Genomic DNA, 16599 nt, shown 5'->3' with positions numbered 1-16599 from the left:
ATAAAAAATAAATTGTCTATATAAGGTCCCATAGTTAACAGTGCATGTCAGAGCAAGAACTAAACCATGAGGTTAAAGGTATTGTCCGTAGAGCTCCGAAACAGCATTGCGTCAAGGCACAGATCTGGGGAAGGGTACCAAAATGATTCTGCAATATTGAAGATCCACAAGAACACAGTGACCCTCCATCATTCTTAAATGGAAGAAGTTTGGAACCATGACGACTCTTCCTAGCTCTGGCCGCCCGGCCAAACTGAGCAATAGGGGGAGAAGGGCCATAGTCAGGGAGCTGACCAAGAACCTGAGTGGCCAGACGAAAGCCACTCCTCAATAAAAGTCACATGACAGCCCGTTTGGAGTTTGCCAAAAGGCACCTAAAGACTCTGACCATGAGAAACAATATTCTCTGGTCTGACAAAACTAAGATTGAACTCACATCTGGAGGAAACCTGGCACCATCCCCACGGTGAAGCATGGTGGTGGCAGCATCATGCTGAGGGGATGTTTTTCAGGGGCTGGGAGACTAGTCAGGTTCGAGGGAAAGTTGAACGGAGCAAAGTACAGAGAGATCCTTAATGAAAACCTTCTCCAGAGCACTCAGGACCTCAGAATGGGGGGAAGGTTTCACCTTCCAACAGGACAATGACCCAAAGCACACAGCCAAGACAACGCAGTAGTGGCTTTGGGACAAGTCTCTGAGTGGCCCAGCCAGAGCCTGGACTTGAACCTGATCGAACATCTCTGGAGAGACCTGAAAATAGCTGTGCAGTAACGCTCCCCATTCAACCTGACAGAGCTTGAGAGGATCTGCAGAGAAGAATGGGAGAAACTCCCCAAATACAGGTGTGCCAAGCTTGTAGCGTCATACCCAAGAAAACCCGAGGCTGTAATCTCTGCCAAAGGTGCTTCAACAAAGTACTGCGTAAAGGGTCTGAATATTTATGTAAATGTGATATATTTATATATATATATATTTATACATTAGCAAAAATGTATAAAAACCTGTTTTTGTTTTGTCGTCATGGGGTATTGTGTGTAGATTGATGAGGGGATAAAAACAATTTGATCAATTTTAGAATAAGGCTGTAACGTAACAAAATATGGAAAAAGTCAAAGGGTCTGAATACTTTCCCAAGACACTGTATATGGAGTGTTCGTGGGGATCGGCCTGAGCAAGGCTCTGTGAGGATTCGCTAATCACATAATGAGTAGTTTTTTTTAATGCTATGTAATTTGTAGATGGAACGCACAGAGGGCCTGAGAGTTGTAATCCGTCTCCCTCTACACACCCTGCCAACTACAACTAAGGGTCTTTACTACTGTAGTGGAAGGAGAACTGGAGGGATAAAAAGAGGGAGAGGGGGAGGGATACAGACAGAGAAAGAGTGACCACATATGCCCTGTACCTATTTTCACCTCTCGGTAGGGAATATGTAACCCTCTGTCAGTATCCAGCCTGGCATTAGGGCTGTACACGCACCACACTGTGAGGCACTGACTGGCCACAGGGTCACAGGTTACTCTGAGCTCAGTATGGGAATGAATGGCCAAACACCACACAATAATGACTTTGGTGGTGTTGGGATCAGTGTGTGTGTGTGTGTGTGTGTGTGTGCGGTAACTCACAGTGTGTGCGATGGTGTTGGCGTATGTGTCAGCGATCCAGGACATCTCTCTCTCTCCGGTGCTCATGTCAGGAGCAGGCACATCAATACCTGGCCCTAAGGGGAGGGGGAGGAGGGGAAGGGGAGTGAAGGTATATGTGAAGAAGGGGAGCATGTACACACCCTACAAATTTCTCTCCCGTACACACAGCTTTTTTTTGCTCACAAACATACACTACACATGTTTGAGATAAACGTATTAATACATCTCTATACATGTACATAGGGTTGCAAGGGTTGGTAACTTTCTGGTAAATTTCCGGAATTTGGGGAATTTTGCTGAAATTCATCAAAAAAGTTAGCTTATAACAGTGAACCTTTTTTGTGGGATACACATAAGGCAATTCTAGGTCTTCTGACTTATTTTGGTTAAATTATCCTCAATTCAATGGAATTGTAACCCTCTGCATGTGCAGTGCACTCTTCCATCACATGTACAGCTGATTCTCAAGATCTTGCACACTATTGAGATGCTATTGAGCCCACACTTCTACATTGTCTGAGCCTAGGACTACATGCTTTCTGGTAAGTTTTGATTACAATACTGGATGGGGTGAATATATTTTATATGACATACATTATTTTTTGTTAACTAGTAAATAGTAGCCTACAGCAAAGTGTGTTTAAATAATTTCTAACTTGTTTACAATTTCTGCTAGTTAGTTTTTGCTACCATGTGGGTTTTAGTTTGCTTGAGACTGCTAACTGAAGAGTGTTAGTTCACCCATACATGCTCCATTTTAAAACATTTATCATCTTACAAAGGAGTTGTTTAATCTAACTGCTTAGCTATTTATCTGTACATGGAATTGTATTTGTTGTTTTTTTTAACATTTTTTCCCCCTAATCTTTACAGGAAAATGCCACGGGCACTATCTGATGTGTGGAGACATTTCACTGCACTAATGTAGAAGGAAAAGCTGTGTACATTTGCAAATACTGTGCCAAATCATATGTGAAGAATGCAACAAAGATGCAGAATCATCTGGCCAAGTGCATAAAGTTCCCTCAGCGCTCACAACAAGCAACCTCTGACAAAAGTCCCTCTACTTCTATTCAAGGTTAAAAAAAATATGAATCAGACACCTTATCGATACCAACAGCTCATGGTCCTCCTGGAATCAGATTTTTTTTGACTCAATGGAGGAACGTAGTCAGAGAAATGCTGATGAATGTCTTGCTCGAGCTGTGTATGCAACTGGTTCACCTCTGATGCGCACAGGCAATGTGTATTGGAAGAGATTTCTGAATGTTCTTCGCCCAGCATACACCCCTCCAACCAGACATGCTTAATCTACTAATTTGCTGGATACAGAGCTCAAGTGAAGGTGAAGCAAATCATAGAGAAAGCAGACTGTATTACAATCACCTCTGATGGGTGGTCGAATGTTCGTGAGCAAGGAATAATTAACATCATCATCTCCACCCCTAAAGCAGTATTCTACAAGAGCACAGACACAAGTGACAGACACACCGGTCTCTACATTGCAGATGAGCTGAAGACAGTCATCAATGACCTTGGACCACAGAAGATATTTTCACTGGTAACAGGCAATGCTGTGAACATGAAGGATGCTTGGTCTAAAGTGAAGGAGTCCTACCCTCACATCACACCCATTGGCTGTGCTGCTCATGCATTGAACCTGCTCCTCAATGACATCATGGTACTGAAAACAATGGATACACTCTACAAGAGAGCCAAGGAAATGGTTAGGTATGTGAAGGGTCATCAAGTTATAGCAGCAATCTACCTCACCAAGCAAAGTGAGAAGAATAAGAGTACCACATTGAAGCTGCCCAGCAACACCCGTTGGGGGTGGTGTTGTCATCATGTTTGACAGTCTCCTGGAGGGGAAGGAGGTCTGCCGATATGGACAGCCCCATCAAGAGGACCCTCCTGGATGATGTATTTTGGGAGAGTGGTAAGCAGCCTGAAACCTATAGCAGTAGCCATTGCACGGATTGAGGGAGACAATGCCATCCTGTCTGATGTTCAGACTCTGCTTGCAGATGTAAGAGAAGAAATCCGTAATGCCCTGCCCACTTCACTGTTGCTCCAAGCAGAGGAAACTACAATTCTGAAATACATCAAAAAGCGTGAAGACTTATGCCTGAAGCCCATACACGCCGCAGCGTTCATGTTGGACCCCAAGTACGCTGGCAAGAGCATACTGTTTGGTGCAGAGATCAACAAGGCCTATGGTGTCATCACTACCGTGTCTCGCCACCTTGGCCTGGATGAGGGCAAGGTTCTTGGCAGTCTGGTGAAGTACACTTCCAAGCAAGGGCTTTGGGATGGAGATGCAATATGGCAGTCTTGCCAACATATGTCATCGGCCACCTGGTGGAAGGGACTTTGAGGGTCTGAGACTCTTTCCCCTGTTGCCTCCATCATCCTCCAAATCCCACCAACATCAGCCGCCTCAGAGCGCAACTGGTCCTTGTTTGGGTTGAAACATTCGTGGCCATCCATGCAAATTTGAGGCTTTTTGAGCCTGACAACGAGCCATCCTCAACTAGGTTAGAAAGTGACAGTGAAGATGAGGCCTCAGAGTCTGATGTTCAAGAGGTGTACATTGAGGAGGTCCAGAGAGAAGACATGGAAGCCTGAGAGGAAGACAACCAAAGCTTTAGTTTCTAGACTATCATTTTACAGATGTATGTTGAAAGCGTTTTTGGAAGATGCGATGGATCATTGGTGATCATCCCATGTGAAGTGTCAAATCATTTAATTAAAGTTGAATTAAAACAACATTTCTTAATCATTTGCAATTAAGTCTACTTATAATAAGGTAAAATGTTTCTGTCTCCATGATATGGTAAATATCCAATGCAAAAAAATCCACATTTAAATGGTATTAATAATAATTTGCATATACACTGCTCAAAAAAATAAAGGGAACACTTAAACAACACAATGTAACTCCAAGTCAATCACACTTCTGTGAAATCAAACTGTCCACTTAGGAAGCAACACTGATTGACAATAAATTTCACATGCTGTTGTGCAAATGGAATAGACAACAGGTGGAAATTATAGGCAATTAGCAAGACACCCCCAATAAAGGAGTGGTTCTGCAGGTGGTGACCACAGACCACTTCTCAGTTCTTATGCTTCCTGGCTGATGTTTTGGTCACTTTTGAATGCTGGCGGTGCTTTCACTCTAGTGGTAGCATGAGACGGAGTCTACAACCCACACAAGTGGCTCAGGTAGTGCAGCTCATCCAGGATGGCACATCAATGCGAGCTGTGGCAAGAAGGTTTGCTGTGTCTGTCAGCGTAGTGTCCAGAGCATGGAGGCGCTAGCAGGAGACAGGCCAGTACATCAGGAGACGTGGAGGAGGCCATAGGAGGGCAACAACCCAGCAGCAGGACCGCTACCTCCGCCTTTGTGCAAGGAGGAGCACTGCCAGAGCCCTGCAAAATGACCTCCAGCAGGCCACAAATGTGCATGTGTCTGCTCAAACGGTCAGAAACAGACTCCATGAGGGTGGTATGAGGGGCCCGACGTCCACAGGTGGGGGTTGTGCTTACAGCTCAACACCGTGCAGGACGTTTGGCATTTGCCAGAGAACACCAAGATTGGCAAATTCGCCACTGGCGCCCTGTGCTCTTCACAGATGAAGGCAGGTTCACACCGAGCACATGTGACAGACGTGGCAGTCTGGAGACGCCGTGGAGAACGTTCTGCTGCCTGCAACATCCTCCAGCATGACCGGTTTGGCGGTGGGTCAGTCATGGTGTGGGGTGGCATTTCTTTGGGGGGCCGCACAGCCCTCCATGGGCTCGCCAGAGGTAGCCTGACTGCCATTAGGTACCGAGATGAGATCCTCAGACCCCTTGTGAGACCATATGCTGGTGCGATTGGCCCTGGGTTCCTCCTAATGCAAGACAATTCTAGACCTCATGTGGCTGGAGTGTGTCAGCAGTTCTTGCAAGAGGAAGGCATTGATGCTATGGACTGGCCCGCCCGTTCCCCAGACCTGAATCCAATTGAGCACATCTGGGACATCATGTCTCGCTCCATCCACCAACGCCACATTGTACCACAGACTGTCCAGGAGTTGGCGGATGCTTTCGTCCAGGTCTGGGAGGAGATCCCTCAGGAGACCATCCGCCACCTCATCAGGAGCATGCCCAGGTGTTGTAGGGAGGTCATACAGGCACGTGGAGGTCACACACACTACTGAGCCTCATTTTGACTTGTTTTAAGGACATTACATCAAAGTTGGATCAGCCTGTAGTGTGGTTTTCCACTTTAATTTTGAGTGTGACTCCAAATCCAGACCTCCATGGGTTGATACATTTGATTTCCATTGATCATTTTTGTGTGATTTTGTTGTCAGCACATTCAACTATGTAAAGAAAAAAGTATTTAATAAGAATAGTTCATTCATTCAGATCTAGGATGTGTTATTTTAGTGTTCCCTTTATTTTTTTGAGCAGTGTATTTCCGTTAATTCCCATATAATTCCGGTTAATTCCCACAGAAAGTTTCCACCTCTGAATATTCCCCAAAATGTGCAACCCTTCTTGTACATATTCTAAATATACACCAACTAGTTAGTTTCTACCATATATGCTTCCTATATGTTTAATACTGTACAGTGGCTGACTGGAGGTTTCTGAATGCCCACTATACCAGAGAGAGCGACATGTCTAAATACCAGACTCTCTGTGGTATAAACAGGGTGTGGTATGTAGCGAGGGACATTCTCATGTGTTCAACACCAGGAGGACAGAGGGGGGAGGAGCTGACTGACTGGAAGAGGGGTCTACTACCCCATCACTATTATTACATGTAAGGGAGAGACATCTCTATGTGTTTTGAGTTAACACGTCACAGTCATTAGCATACAGGATCATAGGGGACAACTGGCTACGTAAGGCTGTGTGAGGCACACAGTCACGCTTACCGATGAAGCCTTTCTTGGCCAGCTCAATGGTAAACCTCCTAGTGATCTTCTCCAGCTCATTGTCCTGGAGAGAGAGAGAGAGCAATGTTAACTTTTCATTTCTAATAGTTTTTTGTTAATATTGTTTTGTGTTCTCACATTTGTTTATTTCACTTGATATGGCAATGTAAACACGTTTCCAATGACAATAAAGGCCCTTTGAATGTAATTGGATTGAGATGAGGGAGAGGGAGAGAGCGCAATGGAGGGGAAAAAAGAGGGAGAGAGAGAGCGAGAAAAAGAAAGGGGAGAGCGATAAAGAGAATTGATTGATCACAGTGTGCACAAGGAGAGAGAGGGGGAGGGGTGGGTTGAGAGAAGGGTTTCCTTTGTCTCTGCCAGCTGAAGGGCATACTAGTGTAGACACTGTGGCTGTCCCTGACAAAAAATGTTGGTCGACCGATATTGGTCGTAAGTTCTTAAAGTGTATTTTTGTTTGTTTTACAGACACACCTTGTGTTTTAACAAAATAAACTATATGCAGTGAGCTTGTCTGATGCGAGCTGTTTGATGAAATAATTGAGATGGAGACGCCTCTTCACTGTTGATGTTGAGACGGGTGTTTTGCGGGTACTATTTAATGAAGCTGCCAGTTGAGGACTTGTTTGAGAAACAGACGCCTCACTAGACACTCTAATGTACCTGTCCTCTTGCTCAGTTGTGCACCGGGGCCTCCCACTCCTTTTCTATTCTGGTTAGCGCCAGTTTGCGCTGTTCTGTGAAGGGAGTAGTACACAGCGTTGTACGAGATTTTCAGTTTCTTGGCAGTTTCTCACATGGAATAACCTTCATTTCTCAGAACAAGAATAGACTGACGAGTTTCAGAATAATGTTATTTGTTTCTGGCCATTTTGAGCCTGTAATCAAACCCACAAACTAGTCAAAAGAAGGCCAGTTGTATTGCTTCTTTAAATCTGCACAACAGTTTTCAGCTGTGCTAACATAATTGCAAAAGGGTTTTCTAATGATCAATTAGCCTTTTAAAATGATAAACTTGGATTAGCTAACAAAACGTGCCATTGGAACGCAGGAGTGATGGTTGCTGATAATGGGACTCTGTACACCTATGTAGATATTCCATAAAAAAATCTGCCGTTTCCAGCTACAATAGTCATTCACAACATTAACAATGTCTACACTGTATTTCTGATCAATTTGATGTTATTTTAATGGACAAAAAAATTGCTTTTCTTTCAAAAACAAGGACATTTCTAAGTGACCCCAAACTTTTGAACAGTAGTGTACGTTGGCAGTAGAATGGCCTTACTGACGAGCTCAGTGACTTTCAACGTGGCACCGACATAGGATGCCACCTTCCCATCAAGTCAGTTCGCCAAATTTTAGCCCTGCTAGAGTTGCCCCGGTCAACTGTAAGTGTGGTTATTGTGAAGTGGAAACGTCTAGGAGTAACAATGGCTCACCGTGAAGTGGTAGTTCACACAAGCTCACAGAACAGGACCGCCGGGTACTGAAGCGCTTAGAGCGTAAAAATTGTCTGTCCTCGGTTGCAACACTCACTACCGAGTTCCAAACTGCCTCTGGAAACAATGTCAGCACAAGAACTGTTCGTCGGGAGATTCAAGAAATCCGTTTGCATGGCCGAGCATCCGCAAATAAGCCCAAGATCACCATGCACAATGCCAAGTTGTCGCCTGGAGTGCCGCCATTGGATTCTTGAGCAGTGGAAACGCGTTCTCTGGAGTGATGACTCACGCTTCACCATCTGACAGTTCAACGGACGAATCTGGGTTTGGTGGATGCCAGGAGAATGCAACCTGTCCGAATGCATAGTGCCAACTGTAAAGTTTGGTGGAGGACGAATGGTCTGGGGCTGTTTTTCATAGTTTGGGCTAGGCCGCTTAGTTCCAGTGAAGGAAAATCTTAAAGCTACAGCAAACAATGACATTCTAGACAATTCTATGCTTCCAACTTTGTGGCAACAGTTTGGGGAAGGCCCTTTCCTGTTTCAGCATGACAATGCCCTGTGCACAAAGCGAGGTCCATGCAGAAATGGTTTGTCGAAATCGGTGATGAAGAACTTGATCGGCCTGCACAGAGCCCTGAACTTAACCCCATCGAACACCTTTGGGATGAATTGGAACGCCGACTTTGAGCCAGGCCTACTCGCCGAACATCAGTGCCCAACCTCACAAATGGTCTTGTGGCTGAATGGAAGCAAGTCACCGCAGCAATGTTCCAACATCTAGTAGAAATCCTTCCCAGAAGAGTGGAGTATGTTATAGTAGCAAAAGGGGGGGACCAACTCCATATTAATGCCCATGCTTTTGGAATGAGATGTTCGATGAGCAGTCCACATACTTTTGGTCATGTAGTCTATCTATCTATGACATGTTATAACAGAAAGCCATAGCAAACAGCCCCAACTCCAAAGGATATAAATAAACAGTCTATCTGGTTCTGTGGTGAGTGTCTATGTGTTGAGAGCAGGAGAAATGAGGACATGCTAAAAGGATAAGACTGAACCTCTGATTTTCTTCTATGCTGGAGGGGAAAAGACAGACAGAGTGTGTGTGTGTGTGTGTGTGTGTGTAAAGGGGTCACTGGAATATATCACTGATGTGACAGGGAGTAAGATATGCTTCCTGTGCATCAGAGCATTCCCACCATAATCACCTGCTATGGTGTGTGTGTGTGTGTGTGTGCGTGCGTGCGCGAGTGTCAGGGTTTCCGTGGCCCTGGACATTTGACCGGCAGCATTTTAATTTACAGGAGATTTCAGAAATGTACTGGACCCATATGCATTGGGTGCGTAACCTGATTAGGGTGTCCACCCACAGTGCTCAGGATGACAGAAATCACATGTAGATGATGGCAAATCATATTAACAGAACATGCAACTCGGGGACGCAACGATGTGTGGTCCTTCTTCCCAAATTCTGATGCGCACTTTGAAGACGTTAGAATAACTGGCACATTTACTTTTCCTGTGCCAACACCAATAACGAACAGCAACATCACTAGCATATGTCAAGCTACTGTCCCCATAGTAGAACATTTGAACTATTCTATTGGTCAGATTGTGGAGAAAGGAATAGCTTATTCTGAACAGACTCTGGGACAGTTGTGGGACAATAGATCCCAAATTCATACAACCAGTAGGCCTTGGCTACATCAACAAAAAAAACATTTAAAGCAATGAGTTTAAAGCAGCAGATCAGAATGTTTAGCTTAAAATGTTGATAAACTACTATTTCTTCACATTATAAGCGCAGCAATGCGCATAAGGAAGTAGGCTACGTACGAATGTTCGTTCCTTAATGCAATTAGTAGGAAAACACGATTGTCAAAAGCTCACCGCACATGCAAGCGGATGAAAATATCAGTTTCAAATTTAGAAAAAAGGGGAAATCTAATATGCAATAACTAACATGGGTTGCTAATATGACTAGGATTGTGCCTTTGGCTACTGGACAATGAAAGAAAGTTTATATAAAATAATTGCCTCCATGGATATGGTGTGATTTTGGCTAGGCTACTTTGAAGCAAGGTAAGACATACTCATAATATGTAGTACAGCATTCCAGTTTCAAACACCTAAATACAGTACCAGTCAAAAGTTTGGACACTTCCTCTTTCAAGGGTTTTCTTTATTTTTACTATTTTCTACATTGTAGAATAATAGTGAAGACATCAAAACTATGACATAACGCATATGGAATCAAGTAGTAACCAAAAAAGCGTTAAACAAATCAAAAAATATATTTATATTTGAGTAGCCACCCTTTGCCTTGATGACAGCTTTGCACACGCTTGGCATTCTCTCAACCAGCTTCATGAGGTAGTCACCTGGAATGCATTCAATTAACAGGTGTGCCTTGTTAAAAGTTAATTTGAGGAATTTCTTTCCTTGTTAATGTGTTTGAGTAGGGGTGGTACACAGAAGATAGCCCTATTTGGTAAAAGACGATATTATGGCAAGAACAGCTCAAATAAGCAACAATTTGGTTTCTACATGATTCCATATGTGTATTTCATAGTTTTGATGTCTTCACTATTAATCTACAATATAGAAAATAGTACAAATAAAGAAAAAACCATGCAATGAGTAGGTGTGTCAAAAACTTTTGACCGGTACTGTATGGCCTCCAGCTCATTGCAAAGTGGTGTGTGAAGCACTGATGAAGTCTGCCTGCCTTCCGTTGCCTACAGCGGCTTCCGAAAGTATTCACCCCCTCGGCATTTTTCCTATTTTGTTGCCTTACAACCTGGAATTAAAATAGATTTTTGGTGGGTTTGTATCATTTGATTTACACAACATGCCTACCACTTTGAAGATGCAAAATATTTTGGGGGGTTGAAACAAACAAGAAATAAGACAAAAAAACTGAAAACTTGAGTGCATAACTATTCAAAGTCAGTACTTTGTAGAGCCACCTTTCACAACAATTACAGCTGCAATGTCTCTATAAGCTTGGCACATCTAGCCACTGGGACTCACTGTTGCCCCTAGTGGCCAGTTTCCAGGTCATCTCCCTCAGCCATAGATGGACGTCGAATACTGAATACATGTATCACGGGTGACCTGGCTGCTCGTCCCCCTACATGACAACTACACACACACTTGTGTCTGTGTGTGTATGTGTATGTACAGTGCATTCGGAAAGTATTCAGACCCCTTGACTTTTTCCATATTTTGTTAAGTTACATCCGTACTCTAAAATGTATGAAATTGTTTTTTCCTCATCAATCTACACACAATACCACATAATGACAAAGCAAAAACAGTTTCTCAGAAATGCATTAAAAATAACGGAAATATCACATTTACATAAGTATTCAGATACTTTACTCAGTACTTTGTTGAAGCCCCTTTGGCAGCGATTACAGCCTTGAGTCTTCTTGGGTATGACGCTACAAGCTTTGCACACCTCGATTTGGGCAGTTTCTCCCATTCTTCTCTGCAGATCCTCTCAAGCTCTGGCCTCTCAAGGACATTCAGAGACTTGTCCCGAAGCCACTCCTGCATTGTCTTGGCTGTGTGCTTAAGGTCGTTGTCTTGTTGGAAGGTGAATCTTCACCCCAGTCTGAGGTCCTGAGCGTTCTGGAGCAGGTTTTCATCAAGGATCTCTCTGTACTTTGCTCCATTCATCTTTCCCTCGATCCTGACTAGTCTTCCAGTCCCTTCTGCTGAAAAACATCCCCAAGCATGATGCTGCCACCACCATGCCTTACGGTAGGGATGGTGCCAGGTTTCCTCCAGACGTAACGCTTGGCCTTCAGGCCAAAGAGTTCAATCATGGTTTCATCAGACCAGAGAATTTTGTTTCTCATGGTCTGAGTCTTTATGTGCCTTTTGGCAAACTCCAAGCGGGCTGTCGTGTGCCTTTTACTGAGGAGTGGCTTCGTCTGGCCACTCTCCCATAAAGGCCTGATTGGTGGAGTGCTGCAGAGATGGTTGTCCTTCTGGAAGGTTCTCCCATCACCACAAATGAACTCTGGAGCTCTGTCAGTGACCATTGGGTTCTTGGTCACCTCCCTGACCAAGGCCCTTCCCCCCCGATTGCTCAGTTTGGCCGTGCGGCCAGCTCTAGGAAGAGTCTTGGTGATTCCAAACTTCTTCCATTTACAGTTTTTCTTGATTGCTTAAACACAAAAACTGGTTCCTGTAGCGCCCATACCCTTACGTCATTCCCAAAAACACACACACATTTCCCATAACCGTAAACACTATTCACCTGTTTCCATGTTTCAATTAGAGGTCGAGCGATTATGATTTTTCAACGCCGATACCGATTATTGGAGGACCAAAAAAAGCAGACAGAAGTTTTAGGTTGTAGTTATTATAGGACTTATAGGGACTATTTCCATCTATACCATTTGTATTTCATATACCTTTGACTATTGGATGTTCTTCTAGGCACTATAGTATTGCCAGCCTAATCTCAGGAGTTGATAGGCTTGAAGTCATAAACAGCGCAATGCTTGAAGCACAGTGAAGAGCTTCTGGCAAATGCAGGAAAGTGCTGTTTGAATGAATGCTTATGAGCCTGCTGCTGCCTACTACCACTCAGTCAGACTGCTCTATCAAATATCAAATCATAGACTTAATTATTATAATATAATAACACACATAAATAATACGAGCCTTAGGTCATTAATATGGTCAAATCCGGAAACAATTTAAAAAACAAAATGTTTATTCTTTCAGTGAAATACGAACCGTTACGTATTTAATCTTTTTCGCAAATGCGCTTGTTAAAATCACCCGTTGGGCGAAGTAGGCTGTGATTCGATGATAAACTAACAGGCAACGCATCGATTATATGCAACGCAGGACAAGCTAGATAAACTAGTAATATCATCAACCATGTGTAGTTAACTAGTGATTATGTTAAGATAGATTGTTTTTTATAAGATAAGTTTAATGCTAGCTAGCAACTTACCTTGGCTCCTTGCTGCACTCGCGTAACAGGTAGTCAGCCTGCCACGCAGGCTCCTCGTGGAGTGCAATGTAATCGGCCACAATCGGTGTCCAAAAATGCCGATTACCGATTGTTATGAAAACTAGAAATCGGCCCCAATTAATAAGCCATTCCGATGAATCGGTCGACCTCTAGTTTCAATATTCAAAACTCTTTCTGCTAAACTTTACACAAAAGTGGCCAAATAAATCCTTCATTGCACTATATATATTCATTCGGCAAACACATGCTCTCAATATAATTTACTCAAGTCATTACAACCTAAACTCAAAGAGCACATCTTTCTCCAGGTGCAAACACTAAGCCTCAATCAGAATTGCAGGATCAATAAATAGGGCCTGGAGGCATGTCCATGTGCATTGGAACAATGGATCCTAACAATGCCGAAGTTACAAGACAACAGAGAGGAAGAGGACGACAACAACAACAAAGACAAGTAATCTCAGATGATATCCGTGCCACCCTTGTTCATCATGTGATACATGTAATGTTGCAGTGCATACAGACGGAATCTCCACTTTGTTCTCAGTGTAGTTTTTACCACAGTAATGGATGATCATAGGTCAGTAATGGTCAAATGTTATTTTTGCAGAACTGAGTGGCGGTCATCTATTGGAGGTTGACAGAGACTTCTCAGAGCTGAGCAGGAGACTGCCCTGGTGAATATGGTGATTGCCAATAATGCCATTCGTTTGAGGGAAATTCAAACCCAAATAGTTGAAGACCAGGTAGTCTTCCAAGGAATTGACAGCATCAGCATTTCCACCATTGATCAGATTGTTCAGAAGAAACACAAGGAACAAACAGCTGTATCGTGTGCCTTTTGAAAGGAATTCAAACAGAGTTAAGGAGCAACGATTCCAATATGTGCAGGTAATTGCTATACTGTACAGAATTTTTACAGTATGTAGAGTATGGCCCATCTCTCCAGCATATCAATACAGTACTGTATAGTAACGTGTTACAGTAACTGCAGTACACAATCTTTCATTCCAGTACAGTAGTACACTACAGTACTGTATTTGTAGTACAGTAAAATGTGTGTTTTTTAATTCTGAAGAGAATGTTTGAGCTAGATGCCATGGCTGACCCACAGTAGTACATCTTCATCGATGAAGCAGGGTTCAACCTAACAAAAAGGCACAAAAGGGGGCGTATCATTGGTCACCATGCCATCATACAAGTTCCTGGCCAGAGTGGAGGCAACGTCACCCTATGTGCAGCCATCAGCAATCATGGCGTCCTCCACCGCCATGTCAAAGTGGGTCCATACAACAAGGCACAACTCCTTCAATTTCTAGATCAGCAGCAAAATAACATTATTCAACAGGAAGGGGAGCCAGGGCAACCAGAGCAAGCCCAATATGTTGTCATTTGGGATAACGTGAGTTTCCAACGGGCTGCTCTGGTTCGCGCCTGGTTCAATGACCACCCCAGGTTCACCGTTCTTTTTTTGCCAGCATATTCCCCATTTCTGAATCCGAATGAGGAATTCTTCTCAGTATGGCGGTGGAGAATGTATGACTGCAACCCCTACGCACAGCAAAACCTGCTGGAGGCAATGGTGGACGCCTGTGGTGATGTCTCTGTGGAGTCTATCCAGGGTTTTCTAAGGCACACAAGGCCATTTTTCTCACGCTGCCTAGCAAGCAAACATAATGTGTGACGTTGATGAGATATGATGGCCTGACCCAGACCTGAGACAATGCCTGAGACAATGCTCTGACATGCACTGTCAACGGTGGGACCTTATATAGACAGGTGTGTGCCTTTCCAAATCATGTCCAATCAATTGAATTTACCACAGGTGGACACAAATCAAGATGTAGAAACATCAAGGATGATCAATGGAAACGGGATGCACCTGAGCTCAATTTCGAGTCACATAGCAAAGGGTCTGAATACTTATGTAAATAAGGTATTTGTTTTATTGCTTAAATTTTTTGGCCCTAAAAAATATTATTCGCTTTTTCATTATGGGATATTGTGTGTAGATTGAAGAATTTTTTAAAATACATTTTAGAATAAGGCTGTAACAAAATGGAAAAAGTCAAGGGGTCTGAATACTTTCCGAATGCACTGTATGCGGGTATCTTTGTGCGTGTCTGATGGACTTACAGAGTAATTTTTGACGTTGATCTTGACACCAGCTTTAGCCCCTCCGAAGGGTACATCTGGAGAGAGAGAATAAGGCTTAAAAATTGGGGCTTAAGAACACACACAAACACGCACACATGCACACACACTTCATTGCTTTGAAAACAGCTCACTGAAAATGCAAATAAAAACAATCTCTCAGATCAGTGTGTATATTTGCATGAATTCAGGAGCATCAAGGCATGAATGAGATGTGAACATAGAGGAGAGGGACTTACCAACCACGGCACACTTGTATGTCATCAGAGAGGCCAGAGCCTTCACCTCATCAACAGACACCTCTTCACTGTAGCGGATGCCTGCACACAGACACACAAACATAGGGAGTTAACACACGTAGCCCAACAATAACAACACACAGTAAAGTTGACAGGAAGCCAGTGGGGATGTAATGATTCACCGATAAGCATCAGTCCGCGGACCACAAACCCATCCAAATGTAGACCTCTCCTTCAGTGTCAAACTGCACGTAAAATGTGAACAGTCATTGATCTACAAGTCATTTTGCATGCAGAACATCCCCAGGCAATATCAGTGGCCTAGGCAAACTGCGCACCGTGCCCAGCTTCACGCGCTGGCCAACGCGAGGTAGGAGGCCTGTTTCTGATCTTGCAACATATGCGCGACACCCAATGTACGCATGGGTGTGTGAATGTGTGTGCTAACTTTGGTTGTGCTATATTGGGCTGTGACAGAGACCTACAGAGAGCCAAGGGCACCGAGCACTGACAGGAAACTGCAGCTAGCAGTTTCCTGTCAGAGGACAGGGAGGATGTCTGCATGTGTGACATCATCTCTAAGCGCCATACAGTGTACTGAAGCCCAGTCCAGAAACAACCTCTAGCTAGCCAGTAGCCCCTGCTGTGTTAGAGGGGTGGTGTTCAGCAGAGTAGAGCACACCATAGCAATTACAGTTCTCCTGTTTCATGCCACCTAAACATGACCTTCAGAGACTAGATAGCCTAAGACTACTGTTAGGAGTGTGTCACAATAAGATGCTCGAAGGCCTTGGAACATTTTGCTGAGACTCTCCTTTGAACTACAGACACAGCACTGACTGAGCTAGGCTAATACAATTCACTGAACAAAAAATAGATATATTTGTATCCCCCTTTCTCCCATAACCACTCCTCCTTTGATTATCTTCCTCCTCGTGTCCTCCTCAACTCCTCTCCCTTCCCCCAATACTGCAGCAAAGGGAAAAAATATGTTTATAAACAATCCAATGAAATGAGTCTCTGGGTTGGCTAGCTCTCACCCACACACACAGACACACACACAAAAGAAACAAACTGCCGTGTATGTTGTGTATACATACACAAAAATGAATGCAAACACATGATACACACGAACAAACATACACCCACACAGACAAACCC

General features: G+C 43.7%; 1 protein-coding gene across 1 annotated transcript in view; it reads right to left on the bottom strand.

Annotated features, from left to right (window-relative positions):
• The window catches only part of LOC120029632 (glutamate dehydrogenase, mitochondrial-like), a 33091-nt gene that overhangs the window by 13302 nt on the left and 3190 nt on the right, over positions 1 to 16599 (bottom strand). Inside the window, exons 2-5 of the mRNA XM_038974921.1 lie at positions 15439 to 15519; positions 15182 to 15237; positions 6582 to 6645; positions 1627 to 1721 (exon numbers count right to left, since the gene is read on the bottom strand). Coding sequence (XP_038830849.1) covers positions 1627 to 1721; positions 6582 to 6645; positions 15182 to 15237; positions 15439 to 15519 — 296 coding nt within the window. The remainder of the gene's footprint in view (positions 1 to 1626; positions 1722 to 6581; positions 6646 to 15181; positions 15238 to 15438; positions 15520 to 16599) is intronic.

This window comes from Salvelinus namaycush, chromosome 35 (assembly GCF_016432855.1).
Source record: "Salvelinus namaycush isolate Seneca chromosome 35, SaNama_1.0, whole genome shotgun sequence".
NCBI classification, from domain to species: domain Eukaryota; kingdom Metazoa; phylum Chordata; class Actinopteri; order Salmoniformes; family Salmonidae; genus Salvelinus; species Salvelinus namaycush.
This window is presented reverse-complemented; position numbering and strand designations above follow the sequence as displayed.